This window comes from Capra hircus, chromosome 18 (assembly GCF_001704415.2).
Source record: "Capra hircus breed San Clemente chromosome 18, ASM170441v1, whole genome shotgun sequence".
Taxonomy (NCBI): domain Eukaryota; kingdom Metazoa; phylum Chordata; class Mammalia; order Artiodactyla; family Bovidae; genus Capra; species Capra hircus.
In genome coordinates, this window is record NC_030825.1 from 40,575,203 (window position 1) to 40,596,515 (window position 21,313).

A 21,313-nucleotide genomic window follows, 5' to 3' on the forward strand; every position below is an offset into this window, starting at 1 on the left:
TTTCATTATTGGGCATCTCTAACTATGAAGGTTCTGCCTCATTTTTAATCCAAGTCTACCTGTGCAACTTCTTACTGGTCATAGTGCCTTTCTTTGGATCAATCTAGACCAAATCTAATAACCATTCTTGACATGGAAAGATGGAGCTGTTTATGCCCCTGGTCACCCTGTCTTCAGCTTAATCCTTCAGCCAGTCTTCCTGTTACATGACTAATTGACCCCTCCAGGATAGTTTATTACAAGTCTCTCTTAAAATGTATCCTTCTTTGAAGGATTCTACCGTTGTATGAGGAAGGTACCCAATATTGTCACAACCCTTTGTGGACTTTTCTTTTATTTGATTAGAGATTCATTGTAACTGATGTTTTTATTTTGAAAAATATATTTTCCATTTCTGTTAAATTCAGTATTTGCTGATCTTTTTAGGCTTTTAGTTCTTTGGTCATTCCCCATGTAGTAGTTCTTAGTGTACAGAAGCTGGAAGTCAGAACTGAGTCAGGAGGGTCAGGAGGGGCCATATCGTGGCTTTTATTTTTGTCTTTTTTTTTTTTTGTATGCATCAGTATGATTTCCATTTCTACATTATAATTTTTTTACAGTTGTTTATATTTCACTTTATAGTATTCTCATTTCATGTTTTTAAAAAGTAAATCTTATTGCCAACTAGTATTTTCTAGTTCTTGAACCACAAAACACAGATCCTTCATGTCTTTATGCCTTGATGGAAGGTGTATCATGTTTCTTGCGATTAATACAAGTCTTAAGTTTTCTAAACAGAATCCTTTTAAAGAGTGATGTTCTTCAAGATATTTTAAACACATAGGCTTTCCTATACTTGTTTTTTGATTGTTGTTTCAGTTGGGGGAGACATTCTATTTTTATTCTCATTAAAATTTTATTCCATTCCTAAAAATTTTTTGAATAATAATTGTCAGTATGTTATCGAATGCTACTACAATGTGAAATAATTTGCTAAGCCCTTTATGTACTATACGATATCTTCTTATAAGCAAATAAATAAATACTTCTAGTAACAACCCTGTGAGTTAGGCACTGTTGTCATTCCCATTATGCTAGTGAGGAATAAGTCAGGGAGGTTAAATAATTTGTCTAAGGACACACATGAGCTGATAAGTGGCAGAAGTAAGACTCAGACCCAGGCAGTCTGACTTTTGGAGTTCATGCTCTCAGCTGCTGTATTTGTTATAACTGTTTGCTTTCTCCTAAAATAATTGTAAAGAAAGCTTTAAGTTCATGTGATTTTAAAATATGCAGTATCCCCAGAAGCCACAAATGATTACTGATATTCTGGCTTTTCCTTGCTTTCAGTTATAACCATGTAACAGAATGATTTCTGGGTAATTACTGGGCAGTTCATTCCTAACTTTTTTGGAAAAATCCATCTTTGAAGCCAGAGGTCAGCAACCCAAAGTCTCCATTTTTAATTGTGTTCCAGCTTATGTGAAATCAGTTATGGCCGAGTATAATCTTTTATATCTCATAGTGTTGATGCCTTTTAGTTTGAACCAGAGATTCTCAGAGGACCTTCTGGGGGTCTCTGAGATTCTTTAAAGAAGTTCATGAGGTCAAAACTATTTCATAATAATAATGGGGTATTAATTTTCTTTTTAATTCTCAGTCTCATAAGCATACAATGGAGATTTCTAGAGACTACATATCTTAGAGCTTATCTGTTTTCTGTTATCCAGTAATTAAAGACATTTACAAAGTGCTGAACAGTATAAGTCTTATCACTACATTTGTCCTATTTTGAAAATACAGTTTTCAGAAAATATTTGTTAACATGTAATGGGTTTATTGTTACTTAAAAAGGAATAAATATTTAGAAATTCTTAATTTTAGTTTCTCAGTAAATAAGTAGATAAATGTCACTAGGTATACACCATGTAACTATCAATAGATAAACCCCATGTAAACAAAAGCTCTTTGGGGGCTTCAAAGACTATAGAGGGATCCTGAGACCAGAAACTTTGAGCACCACTAGTTGTATCATAAGATATTAAAGAAAATTGATATAGAAGTAAAAATCTAGAGCATATTAAAAGACTTTAAAAATCAAATAAAGTGTGTTTATAACTTACCGAATATTTTTCTTCTGAATTGTGTAAGCAGGAGATTGGAACCTACCGAACGGCCTCTTCAGATTGTTTATGATTACTTATCCAGGCTGGGGTTTGATGACCCTGCGCGAATACAAGAGGAGGCAGCAAATCCTGATCTCGGCTGTATGCTCCGATTTTATGGTGGTAAGAATTTTTCAGTGGCTTTGTGAATATATTTAAACTAGTTTAAAAGACAACATTTTGTTTTATATTAAGGTATAGCCAGTTAACAATGTTGTGATAGTTTCAGATGAGCAGCAGAGGCACTCAGTCAATCATATATGTGTATCCATTCTTCCCCCAATCTCTCCTCCCATCCAGGCGGCTACATAACATTGAGCAGAGTTCGCTGTGCTTTATAGAAGGTCTTTGTTGTTTATCCATTTTAAATATAGCATTAACTATTTTTAATTGATTATTTGTACCTGTAACTTAAGCCTTTTAAAAATATTTTATTCAAAGCTGCCTTTACTTAGGCAGTCAGAAAACAACAGCAAAAGTCTTCTCTTTTTATTTTTGCTCTTTTTGTTCTAGTGTTTTGCTGACTTCTGAATTATTATGTACCTTTGCCAGCATCTCGATTAAATCAGAGCTTTAGTTTCAGATTTTCAAATTCCTTATAAGGGTCATGAACTTCTGGATAGTTTGAGAATGTTAAGTAGTAGGTGGTTATTATATATGACTTAACATTTGATGGACTCATCAGATGTATATATTGTTGAATTTAGTAAGCTTTATTTTTTTTTTAGGGTTGTTTTTCCTTTCAGTGTATGAGTCTTGTACCTCCTTGGTTAAATTTATCCTAAGTACTTTATTCTTTTTTTAAAAAATTTTCTTTATTTTTTTATTTTTGGTTGCATTGGGTCTTTCGTTGCTGTGTGCAGGCTTTCTCTAGTTGCAGAGAGCAGGGGCTAGTTTCTAGTTATGGTGCGTGGGTTTCCATTGCAGTGGTTCTCTTGTTGTGGAGCACAGGCTCTCGGTATGCAGGCTTCAGTAGTTGTGGCTCACAGGCTCTAGAGCGCAGGCTCAGTAGCTGTGATGCATGGGCTTAGTTGCCTCACAGCATGTGGAATTGCCCTGGACCAGGGCTTGAACCTGTGTCACCTCTATTGGCAGGCGGATTCTTAAACTCTAGACCACCAGGGAAGCCCTGAGATAGTACTCTTAATATTGGCTGAAGCTGTAGAGGCTTGAGTGGGGCTGGAAGATTCACTTCTAACATGGCTCACTCATGTGGCTGTTGGTAAAGGCCCCAGTTTCTCACCAGCTTTTGGCAGGAGATCTCAGTTCCTCGCTATGTGGACCCCCTCTTGAGCTGCGTAAATATCTTCATGTTGTGGCAGCTAACTGCCCCCAGCGATGAGACACACACACTCACATGAGCGTGTACATACATGTATATGTAAACACACCGACTTCAGTTTTTTATGACCTAGTTTCATAAGTCACCATTGTTTTACTACTTTCTGTTCATTAGAATTGTGTCACCAAAAACAGCACACTGTTGAGTGGGGAATTAGGCCTCACCTTTTGAAGAAAGGAGTATTAAAGAATTTGAAGTATTTTTTGAAGCAAATATTAACAACTTATCAATCAGCTTTCAATATTTCATGTATAGAGCCTTTGGTGAGTTACCTTAGGTTAGAATATAGTCTTAATAAGGCGAGGGTCAGAGGGACCCAAGTTCAGGCCAGTTAGTTTTGCTATGTTTGCCGAATATAAAAGTTGCTCAGTACTTCAAGGGCCATTGTGCAGATGCCAGTTACCAGTCTTGCTGGTGTGGGTGCTGGGGGAAAATGAGTAGAGTGACTCAGTGCAGATTCATGATATAAAAGCCTTGAAATAACATGTGTGACTAAAGATGAGTGGGTATTATGATTGATCACAGAGATTAAGAGAGTCAGTTAATCAACTGGAAGTGGAGGAAGTGGAGTCTGAGAGGTGTGATTTGCTGGGACTGAATAGTTCAGGTAGCATAGCACCCAGCCTGAGCGTTTCTTTATATCCCATATTCTCTCACAGGTTGTCTGAGACACTTCCATCCAAGAGGCATAAACACATACAAAAGAAACTAGATACAAAAGAATCACATATTATGTTTCCATTCATTTAAAATTTGAAAACAAGCAAAACTCAGCCATATTGTTTAGAGACGTGTGACAGGACCACTGTTTGTCCATCAGATCTGCTCTTTCCTTCTTCCGTAACAAGACTGGGCTTAACTGCTCGGTTATACCTCATTCTCAATCTTTTATGCAGTTAGATGTGCTCCTGTGACAAAATTTTCATCAGTGGTATGGAATGAAATTGTTGTGTGCCACTTTTACACCTGGTTCCTAAATCTTCCCATGCAGACTTCTTGTTCTTTTCCTCTCCTGTAGGCTAGGGAGGCAGTCATCCGAGCAACATTGAAGTCATGTGTTGAAATAGCAAAGCCACTTTCAGCTGGAGTTTCTCAACAGAGTTGACTCCTGGCAACCCATATTGCCTGCCCTAGCAGAGAATTAGATTTCTGTTGAATTATGTACATTCTTTTTGTTACAGTAGTTAAAACCACTATAACTAATACATAAGTAGCAAAAATGCAAAGAAAATAAGGAAATGATCTAAAAGTCAAGAGAATGGCTGACCTCTAGGGTTGAGGGAGGAAGTGATTCCTACAAGTAGTGTTTTTGAGTCAGTACAAGTATATACCAATAGTGGCTATCTATTAAGCAATGACATTAGTGTAATAATTATGATATACTAATCAATTTGGTATATACCTGTTGAGAATTTTCTAACTTTTATTCCTATCTAATGTGTATTTGTAGAAATATATATTTTTTAACGTAAATCCTATCATTTGGTATTGATCTTCATGCTTTTTTTCTCCCAGTAGCATTTTGGAGGTCTTTTAAAAACTCTTTTATATGCCTTTCTTTACGTTGCATACTGTTGAATGTCATGTATGTATTATAGTTTATGTAACAGTTTCCCTGGTGATGCGCTGTTTTACACAGCATTATGATAAAATTGCATCTTTGTACACCTGTTCTTCAGAGTTTATCTTTAAACATGAAATTATTGGGACTTTAAATATTATTAGCATTTAAAGTTTTTACAAATCTGATGGATTAAATGATGGTCTCATTGTTTTAATTTCCTTGGTTACTAGAATGGTGGAATATTGTTTCATAGTTATATTAGATCTTAATTTCTTCTTTGAATTAGCCTTTATATATTTCTGTTTATCTTTTTCTTATTATCTGAAAGACTTGTGTACATATTCTGAATATAAATCCTCTGGATGCTGTATTTGTGACATATTTTTCTTCCAGCTTGTAACTTGTTTTGTAGTTTTATTTATTGTTTTTTATGGTGCAGAAGACTTACTTAATCATATTTATGAATATTTTCCTTTAATACATTTACATTCCTTTCCTGTCCTAGGTCATAAACATCCTCTATATTTTTTGAAGTATTTTTATAGTTTTAAAATATGATATGAGGTAGGAATCTAACTGTATTATTTTTTTTCTCTACTGATAGCCAGTTGTCCCAACAATACTTATGAAATAGCTCATCCTTTTCCTACTGATCTGATGCATCACCTTTATTAAGTTCCTATACAGGCAGAGGTTTATTTTTGGACTCTATCCTATTACATTGATCTCTTTGTCTAATGCTAATACCAACACTATTTTTTATTAATATACCTACATGATAGATTGTAATAGACGATGGGGAAGTTCCCCTTTACTGTTCTAGAAAATCAGGAAGGTCTCTAGAAACAGAGAAATCTTTCTGAAGAAGTAGTTTTTGAGTTGGTTCCTTAAAAATGGGCACAATTTCAGTAATCACAAAGGAAAAGGAGGACAGAGAAAGGGTATTAGGAATTTCAATGCATGTTCTGTGAATCAGATAATTTGAGTCCAGATTGTTCTGGGCCTTGAGTGCAATATCAGAAATTTGCCCTTCATTTGGCAGATGGTGGAGGAAGTGATGGGATCCAAGTGGGGCTGAGAAGGATGATTCTGGCACCAGAATGGATAACAATTCAGGCTTGAATTAGGGATCTGAACTAGAGAATGGAAGGAATCATTCATATAGAGACTTTTTGAAGGAGTAGTAAGTGTTGGTGGTTGATTTAAAAAAAGATGTTGAGGAAGAGATCCTAAGAGGCAAAACTGACTGACGTTTTGAGCCTGGGCGGCTTTGGGAGAATGGCAGTACTTAACTTGTGAGAAGAATCTGGTTTCAGGCAAGTGTAACTGTAAGCAGTGGTAGACATCCAGTTGGAGATGTCTGGCAGGTAGTCAGATATGTGGAACCAGGAGCTTTGGAAATACAGATCTGGGAGTCAGGTACATGGGAGTGTTAAATCTGTGGAAGCTGTTGAAGATTGAAAGTAATACTTAAAATATAGGAAAAGAAGGAGGCTTAAGGCAGGACTTTCATTATATTAATAATGACTATCTTTTATTATATACCCTCACTATGTGCTGAGCACATACTAAGGTACTGAGCACTCTGTGTACTATTTTTCATTTCATCCTTACAAGCATTCAGGTAGATATTATTATTCCAGAGAGGTCTTAACTGATTCTAAATCTCATCTTCTTAACCTCTAAGGTACTCTTAGTATTTAGTTGATAGAGAAACAGTTTACAGGAATAAAAAGGATCCATAAAATGTGAGACCTGGGCAGGACTAGGGATCATCTAATCCAGCTCCTTGGTCTTTAACTTGGGAAATTAAGGCCTAAAAATATATTAATAAAATTTGTTCAGGGTCACGAAACCACATGGTGGGATTGCTTCACCAAGTCTGAAATTTGTTTTGAAGTTTCCTGTTTTACTCTTGCAGTGTAAGTAAATGTTTCATTTTAACCCCCAATAATACCAGCCAGTGTTTATTTATTTGTCGGTTTAACTTTTTATTTTGAACTAGCTTTAGATTTTCAGAGCGGTTGGAAAGATAGCACAGAGCGCTCCTGCACAGCCTTCATGCAGTTGCTCAAGCAGTTGTTCCCATATAAACAGTGCTTCATTTTCCTCTGGCTTTAAAGATTTTTCCTTTGTCTTTAATTTTCAGCAATTTGATTATGAACTGTCTGGGCTTGACTTTCTTTGTGTTCAGCCTGTTTAGGGTTCGCCAGCGTTCCAGATGTTGTGTCCAGGTTTTATAGGTGAATTCAGTGGGAGAGACAGGGCAGACCGAGTGTGCTTTCTCTAACTCAGAACCAGAACCTTAATGGTATCTTTTGATTAAAAGAAGTATTTCATTTTGATGGAGTCCAGTTTAGCAGTCCTTCCCTTTATTATTTTCTAGACGCTATATTGCTTTACCTTTCAGTTTATATTCACAAGGTCTGTGTAACTTCACTTTTTATTGTCTGTTTTGAGTATCATCATGATCTCATGGGCTTATGTATGTTTGTTTCAATTCATTGCAGCCATTTTTCTTTCTGATGCTTAATTTGTCTCATCTCAGTTCCTGGGAGTTCTTTCAGGTTGCCTTCTGTGTCCTTCCAACATGACCCCAGTAGGGCTACACGGTTGGCTCAGTGGTAAAGAATCTGCCTGTCAATGCAGGAGCCACAGGAGATGCAGGCTCAATACCTGGATCAGGAAGATCCCCCGGAGGAGGAAATGGCAACCCATTCCAGTATTCCTGCTGGGAAAATCCCATGGACAGAGGAGCCTGAGGGGATATAGGCCATGGGATCCAAAGAGTCAGACACAACTGAGTGACTGAGCCTAGCCCAGCACAGTCTTTGGTAACATTCTAGATTTTTCCATTAAGTTCTTACACAAAAAGATGTCCTAAGCTGATCTTTTCATCATGATTCACACCAGGAATAGGTGATTTTTCTAAGGACTCCTGGTTCATTTTAATGAAACATAATGTTTAGAGATTATACTATGGGCATTGTTAGAGAACTCTCCTTGATTTTTTAGAAACTTTTTTCTTAAATTATAAAACAATCCATGTTCTTTATGAAAATGAAAGTGTTAGCTGTTCAGACTATAGCCCACCAGGTTTCTCTGTCCATGGGATTCTCCAGGCAGACATACTGGAGTGGGTTGCCAGGCCCTTCTCCAGGGGATCTTCCTGACCTAGGGATCAAACCTGTGTCTCTTACATCTCCTGCATTGGCAGGTGGGTTCTTTACCACTAGCGCCACCCGGGAAGCCCCTATTTTCTATTTTCTTTATAGAACATTTCAAAGTATACCATAATTTTCCACTTAGAATCTTGACTTTTGAGATTGTAAGTCTGTTTTTAACTAGAACTATTAGTCATTCCAAACATTTATTAGAACTTCCTTATTCTGTTTTTTACCACTTTCAGATCAGAGACTTAGCAAACCCTCCAAAAATAATAAGACAGCATATTATTTTGTGTATAAATAACTTATTCCCCCCCAAATTGAATATTCCTTTCTGAGAGTAGCTACAGATAGCTACTATAGAAGCACAAATGAGAAGAAAAGAGCCTTAAAAAGATAAACTTATAGAGTTTCTTAAAATATGATTTGTGGGCCATCTGCATTTAAATTACTTGAGATACTTGTTAAAAACATATTTTCCTTTGTTCCATCCCAGATCCTCTGAATTAAACTCTCTGTGGGTAGGTCGTGGCATTTTGCATTGTAAACTAATTCTCTGATAATTCTTGGGCACACAGAAATTGGAGAATCCCTGATCTAAAGGAATTCTACAGTTGAGACTGAGAGCGAACTAGAGAAAACTCGAGTGCTTTTGTAGCTTTGATAGAAACAATAGGGAAGGTGGAGTTGAAGAGTGAGGAGGAAGAAGAACCAAACTCCCCAAGGAACATGAAATTTAGAATATAGATGAAAGGATTAGCCTAGACTAGAAGGAGAAATGGTGGTGTTAACGTACAAAGTTTAAAGCTTTGAAGTAAGCCAGACCATTTCCTCATTTTTTATACAGGAAACACACAGTCAAAAGGGTACCATGATGCCCAGGGTTTAATTAATTATGTAACAGTATTGAGTACAACCCAGTTTTTTCACTTCCCAGTCTGTTGCTGTTCGCTCAGCCTCATACTGTTGCTTCTGTTCGTTTCTGTATAGAGTTACTGTCTATTTCCAGTAGTACTTTAACCAAGAACATTTCTTCTGTCATAATGCTCTGTTTTGTTCACTATTATCTGTCACTTTATAAAGTTTTATAAAGGGTGGAAAAAGACAGATGCTCTTGCATGTCTGTATCAGCTTCTGCTACCATAATTGGGATAGTTGATTGAAATATCAGTCAAAAGCTTTTCCTCACAAAGAGCAGGAAGATGGAGGATTGTGTACAGAACTAGTCATTAACCTTCTGCAGTAGGCTAAGCACAGCAATAGTGGCTGTCTCTTATTCCATACTTCTTTTGTATCTAAAACCAGGCTTACTACTTTACATTCATTGTCTTACTTTTTTATAAGGATCTTCCAAAGGTAGGTAATATTAAGATCTGAACTGTATAAATGGGGGATGTCAAGGTCAGTGAGATTATGTAGTTCAAGGAATCAAAGTAAGTAGCAGAACTTAAGTTTGAATATCTGACTCCCAAGTCCATGATCTTAACTACTCTGTCATACTGCCTTTCTTTGTGTACATGGGAGCTATGACTGGAAGAAGGATTGACGGTAGCATCCGAAATTCATAGTGTTCCCATTATATAACTTCAGGGCTGGACAACATTTTAAGACTGAGAGCTTATTTTGTAATACTTATATTGCTTAGTTACTTATATCTGTATTAGGGTTGCTGAATGTTGACATGTAATGCTTTCTTTTTCCCTTTCATTATTTTTGTACTACCTTAATGGTGGTTTCTGATGTACTCTTTTCTTTTCAGAAAAGCCATGCCAGATGGATCATCTGGATCGAATCCTTCTGTCTGGCATCTATAATGTACGCAAGGGAAAGACCCAGCTGCATAAGTGGGCTGAACGCCTGGTTGTTCTCTGTGGCACCTGCCTCATCGTGTCCTCAGTGAAGGATTGTCAGACCGGGAAAATGCACATATTGCCTCTGGTTGGGGGAAAGGTAAGACCCACAAACAGAAATTACTCTTTCTTTGATCATCTTAATTAAAAAAAAAAATCACATATGCTTTTCAGAGTTTTTTCCACATCTTTTCAAAGAAGCCATTCTGAACATTATTAAAGATTACATCACAAAGTTTTTGCATTCTTAAGTTTAAATGAAACTGACTCAGGCTAATTTACACATAAAACAAGTTTTTTACATCACAAACCCCCTCGGAGGTCCAAATACTATGTTGTTGATCAGTTGCTAAGTCATGTCCAACCGTTTGTGACCCCATGGACTGCATCATGCCAGGTTCCTCTGTCCTCCACCATCTCTTGTAGTTTGCTCAAATTCATGTTCATGGAGACTATCCATGCCCCAGATTCTGCTGCAGAACCTGTCTGTTGAAGAAACCCCTGCTTCCACTGCTAGCCACTAAATACTGTCAGTAGTACCACCAAGAGTAGCTGCCACTAGCAGCTGCCTTTGGAAACTAGAAGTAGTGGCCACTTTTGGAAACTAGGGTGCCTTTGGAAACTTAGCATCCAGCACCAAAACTGATTCTTTCCTATTTCTCCTTTTCTCCGATTAGACTGAAATTCAGAGTCTTGAGTGCTCATAAGCTCCTATCAAGCAGCCAGAGAGGCCTGCCTTTGGAAACTTAGCATCCTCCACCAAAACAGATTCTTTCCTATTTCTCCTTTTCCCCCGTTAGACTGAAATTCAGAGTCTGGAGTGCTCATAAGCTCCTATCAAGCAGCCAGAGAGACCTGCATTTTTTGTATCTGTACAAGAGAATTCCCCATGATAGGAAAAGCAGTTCAAAGTCATCAGAGTGATAGATGACTGGAAACAGATAATGCTACTGTTTATTGGAAGTTATAGGAGAGAAAAGATAACCTACAAAGAATTGACAGGCTGACAACAGCTTTCTTTTCATCAACAATATGTACAGAAGAGTATTTGCAAAATTACTGAGAAAATGAATTATATTTTGTATTTTATATTTTATATCCAGTTGAATTACTTTATAAGAATCAAGGCAAAATAGAACATTTTCAGACATTTAAAAACTAATGAGGGACTTACCTTGTGGTCCAGTGGCTAGGACTCGGTTCTTTCACTGGGTTCAGTCCCTGGTCAGGGAACTAAGGTCCTGCAAGCTATGCTGCACAGCTGAAGGGGGAAAAGAAACCCAACATAAAACAAATGAGCTGGCATATATCCTCACCAAAAGAACTACTAAAGATGTATGTCTAAAAAACAACACCCCTCCAAATAAAACAAACAGGGAAAAAAAGAAGAAAACAACAAAGGAACGAAGGAAAGTAAATTCAAAGGAAGGTATAAGATATAAGAATAGATGATGAATGGAAACACTGATAAATTCTATAAGATATAAGAATAGATGATGAATGCAAATACTGATAAAATATGGTAGTAAATTTGATACTGATTATAAAAAGATTTAAATTTTTTTATATCTTAAATATAAATTTCAACAACCAAAGCTCAAACTCCTGAACAGCATTCAGGATGTGATGATGTGTTCAATGAGGAACTTGTGATGCAATCTTTGGATAAAAGGAAAGAAAGAAAGTGAAAGTGAACTCGCTCAGTCCTGTTGACTCTTTGCGACCCCCATGGACTGTAGCCTACCAGGCTTCTCCGTCCATGGGATTTTCCAGGCAAGAGTACCAGAGTGGGTTGCAATTCCCTTCTCCAGGTGATCTTCCCAATCCAGGGATCAAATCTGGGTCGCCTGCATTGCAGGCAGATGCTTTACCCTCTGAGCCACCACCAAACTTAAAAATTTTAAGGATGACTACTAAAAGTAGAGTGGGAAAAGAGAATATAAGCTGTGTAATGCTAAAAGAAGGCAGGAAAAGGGTTGAGAAAAAGGAGCAAAATAATTAGCATGGTAAGTTATAGTGACATAGAAATAAACCCAAATATTTTCTACTATTACTGTTTATAGGAGACACACCTAAAACTTAGAAGGTTGAATGTGAAATGATAGAAAAATCACACTAATCAAATAGCAACCAAAAGAAAATTGGTATGGTTATATTAACATCATACAAAGCACATGAAAGTTTGTATGCAACATAGGACTTGTGTCAAAACTACATAAAGAACATTTACAACTTGGTAATAGACAAATAACCTATTTTGGCAAAGTTGGGAAGCAACTGGGAACACAGTCACTTTGGAAAACAGGGGTTTTTTTTTGTTTCTTATAGTTAAAAATCTGCTTTTCAGATGACTGAGCATTTCTCTTAGATACTGAGAAATGAACACAAATATTTCCGAAAAGTATAAGTGAATGTTCATAGCAACTTTGGTTATAATTGACCCAAACTGGAAGCAACCCAAATGTTCACTGAGTGGTGAATTGATAAAACAGATGTGCTGTATTCACTGTGCCACTGAGCAGTGAAAAGACGTGAGCTGCTGATACACACAGGAAAAAGAGTGAGTCTCAAAACATTAAGTGGAAAAAGCCAGAGGTAAAAGTCTATTTATTGTATGATTCCATTTACATGAAATTTAAAAAAAACTGTAGTCATAGAAAAGAGACGAGTGGTTGTGCCAGGATATGGAAGAACGGGATTGGCTGCAAAACAGCCATGAGGGACGTTTTGTGGGTGATGGGGTTGTCAGACTATGTATCTCATCAAATTGTTCACTTAGAGTTTATGAATTTAAAAATCACAAATTTTATATAAATTATACCTCAGTAAAACTTGCCTCCTGAGAAAGACAATGTGCAAAAGCGTTAATAGGGATAAGGAGGCTCACTGCAAACTGATGAGAGGAACATTTTACGTGTATTACCATGTAGTCTCAACATACATATTGCAAAACTTAACAAAATTACTCAGAAGTTGACAAATTAACTTCTAGTGGGAGATTTATAAGCCTTTCTCAGAATTTGGCATTATATGACTATTTTTCTGTGTCAAACATCCCATAAAAAATATTTAGAAGAAAAGGTTATTCTAAAGCAATCAGTAATGCCTGTTCTTCATTTCAACAAAGTCCCTTATTTTGACACAAACTCACTGAATTGTGGTGATTTATTACTAATAAAAATGGCCTAGTTGTAAGCATCACAATTGAATGTTATGAATATTATTTAATTTTATTGGATCTTCTTAATATGATTCTTATTTGTTTAAAAGTATTTTGTGTTTCTGCCATTTGGTTCAGTCTTTACTTGGCACCAGAAGTCTAATGATTTATAACTTGGAAGTTTCCAGCTGACTCACCAAGATTCAGTAGCTATGACATATAGAAGTGAGATGTCAGACAAAGATATAAGTGGTTCCATAGCTATAAAAAGACTTCATCTTCATCAATGGTATATAGGCTGGGTTGTTGAAGAAAGCTGTTGTTGTGCTATGAATCCTTACCATCACCCCAGGTGGGACTGGAGGAAGTTCTGACTCTTTCCTCAAGCCCAGTGAAAGAGGTTTCAAAAGAACCCATGGAATCCTGGTTCAGGTTCCCTGCAGTAAGGGGGACATAGTGCACTGGTGTCCTGCCTTCTGACCAGGAAGTCTTGAGGATGAGATAGGCTGCTTTAGTGATTGATAGAGCACAGAGCCTAACTCATGTGTTGGGATCCTTGTGTATTCCTTGGGTTTGTTAGTATGTGACCCAGTTGGGTTGAGAGGAAACACGAGCCATTGGTTGGGTGGGTGGGTGGATTCTCATGTCTGGTGGGGCCACCTGGAGGGGCCAGCAGACTTCATTGGAGGACAAGCTGTCAGGGGACCACCAGGTTCCTTCACGTCTGAGGAGGGAGTGGTCACCTATTGGAATAGTATGCATTAGCCTGGTCAAGGAATCTGTAGGTGAGAAGCCGCTAATGGTTGAATTAGGGTGCTGGTATCCAAAGAACCTTCAAAAGGACCTATTGAGGAAGATCATCCCCTTTAAAATCTAGTAGGTCTGGAGAGCGTGAAGTCAGGTTATGACTCTGCTAGTTTAGTAATAACCTTTGGGTTTGCATGTTCCCTGTTTTTCATTCTGCCCAATGTTTGTGCTGGACGGGGTCAGAAATGGCTTCTAGCCCGTCACCTTGAACATAAGAGAGGGGGTGAGTCCAAAGAGGAGGCCAGCGTACCCCTTGCAGGCAGGCAGACAGCTATCTCCGGTGTGCCACAGTGGTGGTGAAAAGGTATGGAGCAGTCTTACCTTTGAAGTGGAAACTTTGCCTCTTCCTTGTGGGCCTACAGACTCTCCTGTTCTGAAACTCCCCTGCAGTGGAAGCACAGAATCCTAACCACTTCACCACCAGAGAATTCCCCCTTTGGTTTTTTCTAAATAGCTTTATTGAGATGAAATTCATATACTGTACAGTTAACCCATTTAAAGTATGCAACTCTGGCTTTTAGTAAATTCACAGAGTTGGGCAGCCGTCACCATAATTGATTTTAGAATACTTCCATGACCCTTCGAAAAGAAACCCTGCACTACTTAGCCTTCATCTCCCCATTCCTTTTCCAGCCCCAGGCATCCATTAATCTACTTTCTGTCTCTATAGATTTGCTCATTCTGGACATTTCACATGAATGGAATCATACAATGTATGGTTCTTTGTAACTGGCTTCTTTCACTTAGTGTAATGTTTTCAAGGTTCATGTGGTAGTGTGTATCAGTGTTTTATTCTCATTTATGGCTGAATAGTATTATATGGTGTACTACATTTTGTTTATACAGTTACCTGTTGATGAACATTGAGGCTGTTTCTACTTTTTCCTATTATGAATAACTCTGCTATAATTCACAGAAAATTTTTGTATGGATGCATTTTTTCTTGGGTATATACCTAGGAATGGAATCGCTGGGTTACATGGTTGCTACTACTGCTGCTAAGTCACTTCAGTCGTGTCTGACTCTGTGTGACCCCATAGATGGCAGCCCACCAGGCTCCCCGTCCCTGGGATTCTCTAGGCAAGAATACTGGAGTGGGTTGCCATTTCCTTCTCCAGTGCAGGAAAGTGAAAAAGTGAAAGTGAAGTCGCTCAGTTGTGTCCAACCCTCAGTGACCCCGTGGACTGCAGCCTTCCAGGCTCCTCCATCCATGGGATTTTCCAGGCAGGAGTACTGGAGAGGGGTGCCATTGCCTTCTCCGGGGTTACATGGTTACTGTATGTTTCACCTTTTGAGGAACTCCCCAACTATTTTTCAAAGTGACTGTACCATATTACATTCCCAGATTCAGTTTCCCTGCATCCTGCTAATGCTTGTTACCCAACACTTGTTATCTGTGTTTTTTATTTTAACCATCCTAGCGGATGTGAGGTGGTACCTTGTGGTTTTGATTAGCATTTGTCTAATAAATAATGACATAGAGGGCTTCCCAGGTGGTGCAGTGGTAAAGAATCTGCCTCCCAATGCAGGAGACACAAGAGAGTCAGGTTCGATCCCTGGGTTGGGAAGATCCCCTAGCGTAGGAAATGGCAACCCACTCCAGTATTCTTGCCTAGAGAATTCCAAGGACAGAGGAGCCTGGCAAGCTATAGTCCGCAGGGTCACAAAGAGTCAGACACGACTGAGCACACAGTCAGTGATGTAGAACATTGTACCATGTGCTTATCAGTCATTCCTCTGTCTTCTTTGAAGAAATATCTTTTCAGATCTTTTGCCTAGTTAAAAAAATTGAGTTGTTTGTCTTTGTTATTGTCCTGTGGTTTTTTGGATTGGAATTGTTCTGTTTAATTGGTTCTGGTTTTCTCCCCGCTTCTTCAGGTAGAAGAAGTGAAGCGACGTCAGTACTCCCTCGCATTCAGCTCAGCTGGAGCCCAAGCGCAGACCTATCTTGTCAGCTTTGAGACTTTGGCTGAGTACCAGAGGTGGCAGCGGCAAGCTTCCAAGGTGAAAAGCTGTCAGACGTCCTCATGGGGAGATGAGAGCAGAGAAACCAACAGAAAGATATTTTGAAACTGAGCTTATTCCCAGGAGATCGAATTATAATTCTTATGTACATCACTCCAGGCTTTTCTGAATACATAGTGAATGAAATGGAATTCTCCCAGGTCCTTAACTTATTATTTATATCGGCACAGTGCAGACCACTTTCAAAAGTGTTTTCAGGTACCAGCTCTGTGAGGAAAGTAGGGGCTTGAATGAGTAGAGACACAATGAGGTTCAAATGACTCTCCCCCACCGTGGTGGTCTGTATAGATGGAGCTGTCCCCTAAAGATGAAGTGCTCTAAAATTATATTTCAGTGCTCGCTTTGGCAGCACATATACTAAAATTGGAACGATACAGAGAAGATTAGCATGGCCCCTGCGCAAGGATGACACGCAGATTAGTGAAGCGTTCCATATTTTTAAGTAAAATAAAGTAAAACAATAAGAAAAAAAAATAAAATAAAATTATATTTCATTTTCCAAATTCTCTTGTTTCTTAGCCATCTTTTCAGGATTTAAACGCATTTTTCTTCATAGGGCTAGGTAGTTGCATTAAAGATTGTTTTAGTATAATGACATGCCACCAAAACATGAATGACTTTTGTAGTGATATTTTGGTTTTTTTTTAGATCCATTTTCACAGCCCATGTTTTATTAGTATACTATTGTGGCAATATAAATCTTTTTCAGTGTTATTTCTGTATTTGTGATAGTAATAAAATCTGCTATGAATAAAACTAGTTTCAATTTTAAACAGCTTCTCTATTCTTCTGCCCTTGTAAAGAGAAATTAATATTTTTTGAGCATCTTTTGCATGCTAAGCAGCAGTGCTGCATACTTGGTTTTTTAATTTTCTTCATGACAGATGAAGAAGCTGTGCAGTTTAGGAACTGAGCTTATGTAGCTGCAAAAGGCCATATTAAAAGATCTTTTAATATCACATTCCCTCCTAAAGTTTTGAACAGTTACTTGGAATCATCTTAACTTTACTTCCTGCATGAGCTGTTACTAACTTTCCATCTTTATGATTTTTTTTTTTAAACTTGTAGACACTTTATAGCTTATACCTTTCTGTTTTTCAAGCATCGTATGGTTTTGGGGAAAAAGTAAAAATTCACTGCTTCTTATAAATGAATACTCAGATCTTGTGACCTTTCTTGTCTTCCTCATCTTTTTAATTGGTTCCTTGTTGTGTCAGTGCTGTTCCATCCTCCACTGGGTGGGAGACATTGCTGGCTCAGATGGCTCTTCTCTGTGACCTCATCCAGGTGGTGTCCCAGCGCATCAGTACCGTCGACCTCTCGTGTCACAGCCTTGAGGAGGTTCCTGAGCATCTCTTCTACAGTCAAGATATCACCTACCTCAACTTGCGACACAACTTCATGCAGTTAGAAAGACCAGGGGGCCTTGACACTTTCTACAAGTATGTGGGGCACAGGTTTCCAGACCAACTTACTAAAATCTAATTGTAAATCAATATCTGTAGATAAGCATGTTTACCCATTGTGTACATATTTGAAAATTTCCCCTCCCTTTTGAAGAAGTAAGAATTTTTGTTCAGTTTTCCCACTCCCCCTTTCCCCTCTGTATAAGATATGATAGATGTGAAGTTTCTGACATAGAAGCAGCATCGAGCTGCCCTTGATCTGGATAATCTTTCTATAAGTCATTGACAGTGGGAGCATGATCTGCAGCTAGGGTAAATAGAGAGATTCCATATTTGGGAAGTTTTTAAATCAAAAGTTTCAGACTTAAATAACTTAAAGGAAATAGGCCAAATTTCAAGAATTCCACTCCCAGGTTAGGGCTTTTATCTTTCCTTTGCACCTGCTGCTGCCAACTCACAAGCCTTTTGTCAGTGATGAAACCTCTCTCTCCTAATAAAGGAACCATTTCAGTCCTAAGTGACAATGACCCATATATTTTTCCATCTCCTTTGTTAGAATATATTCCCCATTCCCACCATCCACCAACTTCACCTCCTTCCTTTCTTTAAAAAATGGGTAGAAGTGAATAAATATATGGTGTAAGTAATTGGGCTTCTTGTGGGAAGGGGAGAAATTGAAAGTTACAGTGTTCAAACTACATGGTAATCAAAAAGCTAAATGCACATTGAAATGATGTATTTTACATACTTCGTAACTAGTATTTCATAATTTTCAAAAAGTGAATGATTTTTACCTCATCTGAAATGTTTTGCAAAGTTTTCAAACATAAGCCTCTATGTAGTAATGAGATAATTATTTTAATAATATTGATGTTTAAAAATTAAAACAAGCTATAATTTTAAGGAAGTGGACTTCTAGTATTTCCTTCTGAATTTCTATGAAAATAGGGTTAATCTTGTTTGAGGGCTGGCTTAGGAAATTAGAAGTCAAGGTGCCAAATCAAAGGAACAATCAGTACTCAAAGTCAGGATATTTGGAAGACAAAAGTTGAAATTTTCAAAGAGAAATGTTAGAGAGGGGTACCATGGATTCACATCTAGAAGTAGATGATATGGTTCATCATTGTGGAGATCATCACCTTAGCCTTACCATCTTACACTAGTATAATAATGAAGTATAATATTAAGTAGAATTACAGGAGTGACTCTTTAGGATCCAATTTATGATGATACTATCTCTCAGTGAGACATTATGTAGATACTTCTACAAAAATTTGAAGTGTTAAAAATTACTATTTTCTGTTGTGTATCATCACATTACAGTAAAACTGCATATCACCTATGTATTTTTAAACTAACTGGCTCAGTCATTTACAAAAAGAGAAATTACTTGTAATGAGATTTGATCCATAGCTTTGTTAGTTAGTCCTGTGTCCATGAATTGATTAATTGTAAGGCTTTTGTGTATTCCATGTAGACATTTAATAAAGGAAATTATTTGAAGCATATCAATAATGGTATTGATTCAACTTGATAGAAAATAATTGTACCACTGTGAGTTTTTCAAGAGTTTGCCTTTCTGAGGAGAAGAGAGAACAACTCCCATCTCACCAGACCTGGTTTCCTTGATAGCTCAGACTGGGCGTTAGTCATCCTGGTGTCTGTGCCACACATACTGTTTGACACATACTGAATGTTCAGTAAATATACGCAGAACAAATTCTTTGATGGACATTTACAACATCACTTTTTCATTCAGTAGTATAATGTGCCTTTGCTTTTTAGATTTTCTCAGCTGAAGGGCCTGAACTTGTCCCATAATAAGCTTGGGTCATTTCCTGTATTGTTATGTGAAATTCCTACCCTGACTGAGCTCAACCTTTCCTGTAATGGATTCCAGGACCTGCCAAGTCAGATTGGCAGTCTGCTGAAGTAAGTACCTGATTTTTACTGGGTTTGTCTTTTCCTTTGTTTGCAGTGTAAGGAACTTGTCTGGTATTTGGAATGAAGCTAGTTCCATCAGCTCTTGCAGTGAAATAGATCATGTAATTATGAGAATTCTAGTCAGCAGCAGTTACTTGCCTACAAAAGAGACTATTCCCTCAGTTTAACCACAGAGGCTCTGACTACCCTTGATGTTAAAGGGACCATCTGTATTTGAGTCATCTTAGTAAATCTCTATAGATAGACTGAGGGCATCTAATCATATTGGACTCATAATAAATTAGTGACAAGTAGAAATCCATAATTCTAGTTTTATCCCTTCCAAGTAAAACGTTTCATCAGGGAGTTTTGTGTTGTTTTCTTCTTGCAGTCTTCAGACTCTCTGTCTTGATGGCAACTTCCTGACTACTTTACCTGAAGAACTGGGAAATCTACAACAGCTGTCCTCCCTGGGAATTTCCTTCAACAACTTTAGTCAAATTCCCGAGGTTTATGAGAAACTCACTATGTTAGATAAAGTGTTTATGGCCGGAAACCGAGTGGAAGTGCTAAACCTGGGGGTGCTGAATCGGATGAGCCATATCAAACATGTGGATTTGAGGTGAGGTCATTCTTTTTCAATTTTGACTGTACTGAGTCTTCACTGCTGCCTGTGGGCTTTCTCTAGTTGCGGCAAGCAGAGGCTCCTCTTGTTGCAGAGTGCAAGCTTTAGGCACATGGGCTTCAATAGTTGCAGCATGCGGGCTCAGTAGTTGTGGCTCGTGGGCCCTAGAGCACCAGCTTAGTAGTTGTGGTGCCTGGGCTTGGTTGCTCTGTGTCATGTGTCCCAGAACAGGAATCGAACTTGTGCCCTCTGCATTGGCAGGTGGATGCTTATCCACTGCATCACCAGGGAAGTCTGTTTTGGTCATTGTTCACTGTGCTTTCTTTTTGCCTGACCTCTGATGTTCCTTTACATTTTCTTTTTGAAAATAAAGACTCTTGAAACCATTAGGATTTTAGAACAATGTATGTTTTTAAAGCTGTAGTAAAGCTTCATTTTTCACTTAATGGTAGAGAGATTTATGGATGAGGTAGGTGTACCATGTGGTAGAGATGAAGGTTGTTCTGACTTACCCTCCTAGCAACGTTTTATGAGAATTCCCATTTCCTTTCATCCTTACCAATGTTGGATTTTAGCAGTCTTTTTCCTTGTTAGTGTAGTAGGTAAAAATTAGTATTTCATCATTTTAATCAGCATTTATTACGAATTAGGATGAGTGTCTTTTTGTATGCTTATTGGTGGTTTGTATTTTTCCGTAATAAACTTGACCATTTTTCTGTTGAATCCTTGGGTTTCTTCTTGATATCTGTGGTATTAGAATTGAAATGTTACCAGTTTTACTAGTAATATTTTTTAATGAGAGTTTTATTCCTTTTTAAAATTATTTATTTATTTGTAATCTTTTCCTAAACGAAAGTAGTAAAACACACATACTGAATGTTCTGTTATTTACACTAAGCCATTGATGTCCCTCATAAAGACGTAGTAACAAAAATTTATTGAAGAATGGGAAAATGAGAATAAGCCTGCATGCATTAAATCATATACCTGTATAGAAGAAGCCAAAGAAGTTGTTTTCTTTTACTTGCCCTTGAACTATTCCATGTAGATAACAGACTGTTTTCCTCTCCCTTAATTAATGTAATGGGAATCTTGGCACTGGACAGTAGGCAGAGCAGTGAGAGGCAGCGTAGCTGTTTGTTCTTGCTCTCATGTGATACTTACACTATGACCGTCCTGCTAGTCCCAGCCCCAAAGGTTATGCTCATCTTCTCATTTCTTTGTTTTATTCCTTCATCCCTGCCTAACCTTACTAGGTATTTGGATGCAGGTTTTAGACTAACTGTTTGTGGACATGGTC

General features: G+C 37.8%; 1 protein-coding gene across 1 annotated transcript in view; it reads left to right on the top strand.

Moving 5' to 3' along the window:
* The window catches only part of PHLPP2 (PH domain and leucine rich repeat protein phosphatase 2), a 62,605-nt gene that overhangs the window by 15,280 nt on the left and 26,012 nt on the right, over positions 1 to 21,313 (top strand). The window contains exons 3-8 of the mRNA XM_018062238.1: positions 2,134 to 2,267; positions 9,977 to 10,167; positions 15,913 to 16,038; positions 17,347 to 17,501; positions 19,251 to 19,397; positions 19,780 to 20,010. Of these exons, the coding sequence (XP_017917727.1) occupies positions 2,134 to 2,267; positions 9,977 to 10,167; positions 15,913 to 16,038; positions 17,347 to 17,501; positions 19,251 to 19,397; positions 19,780 to 20,010 (984 nt within the window). The remainder of the gene's footprint in view (positions 1 to 2,133; positions 2,268 to 9,976; positions 10,168 to 15,912; positions 16,039 to 17,346; positions 17,502 to 19,250; positions 19,398 to 19,779; positions 20,011 to 21,313) is intronic.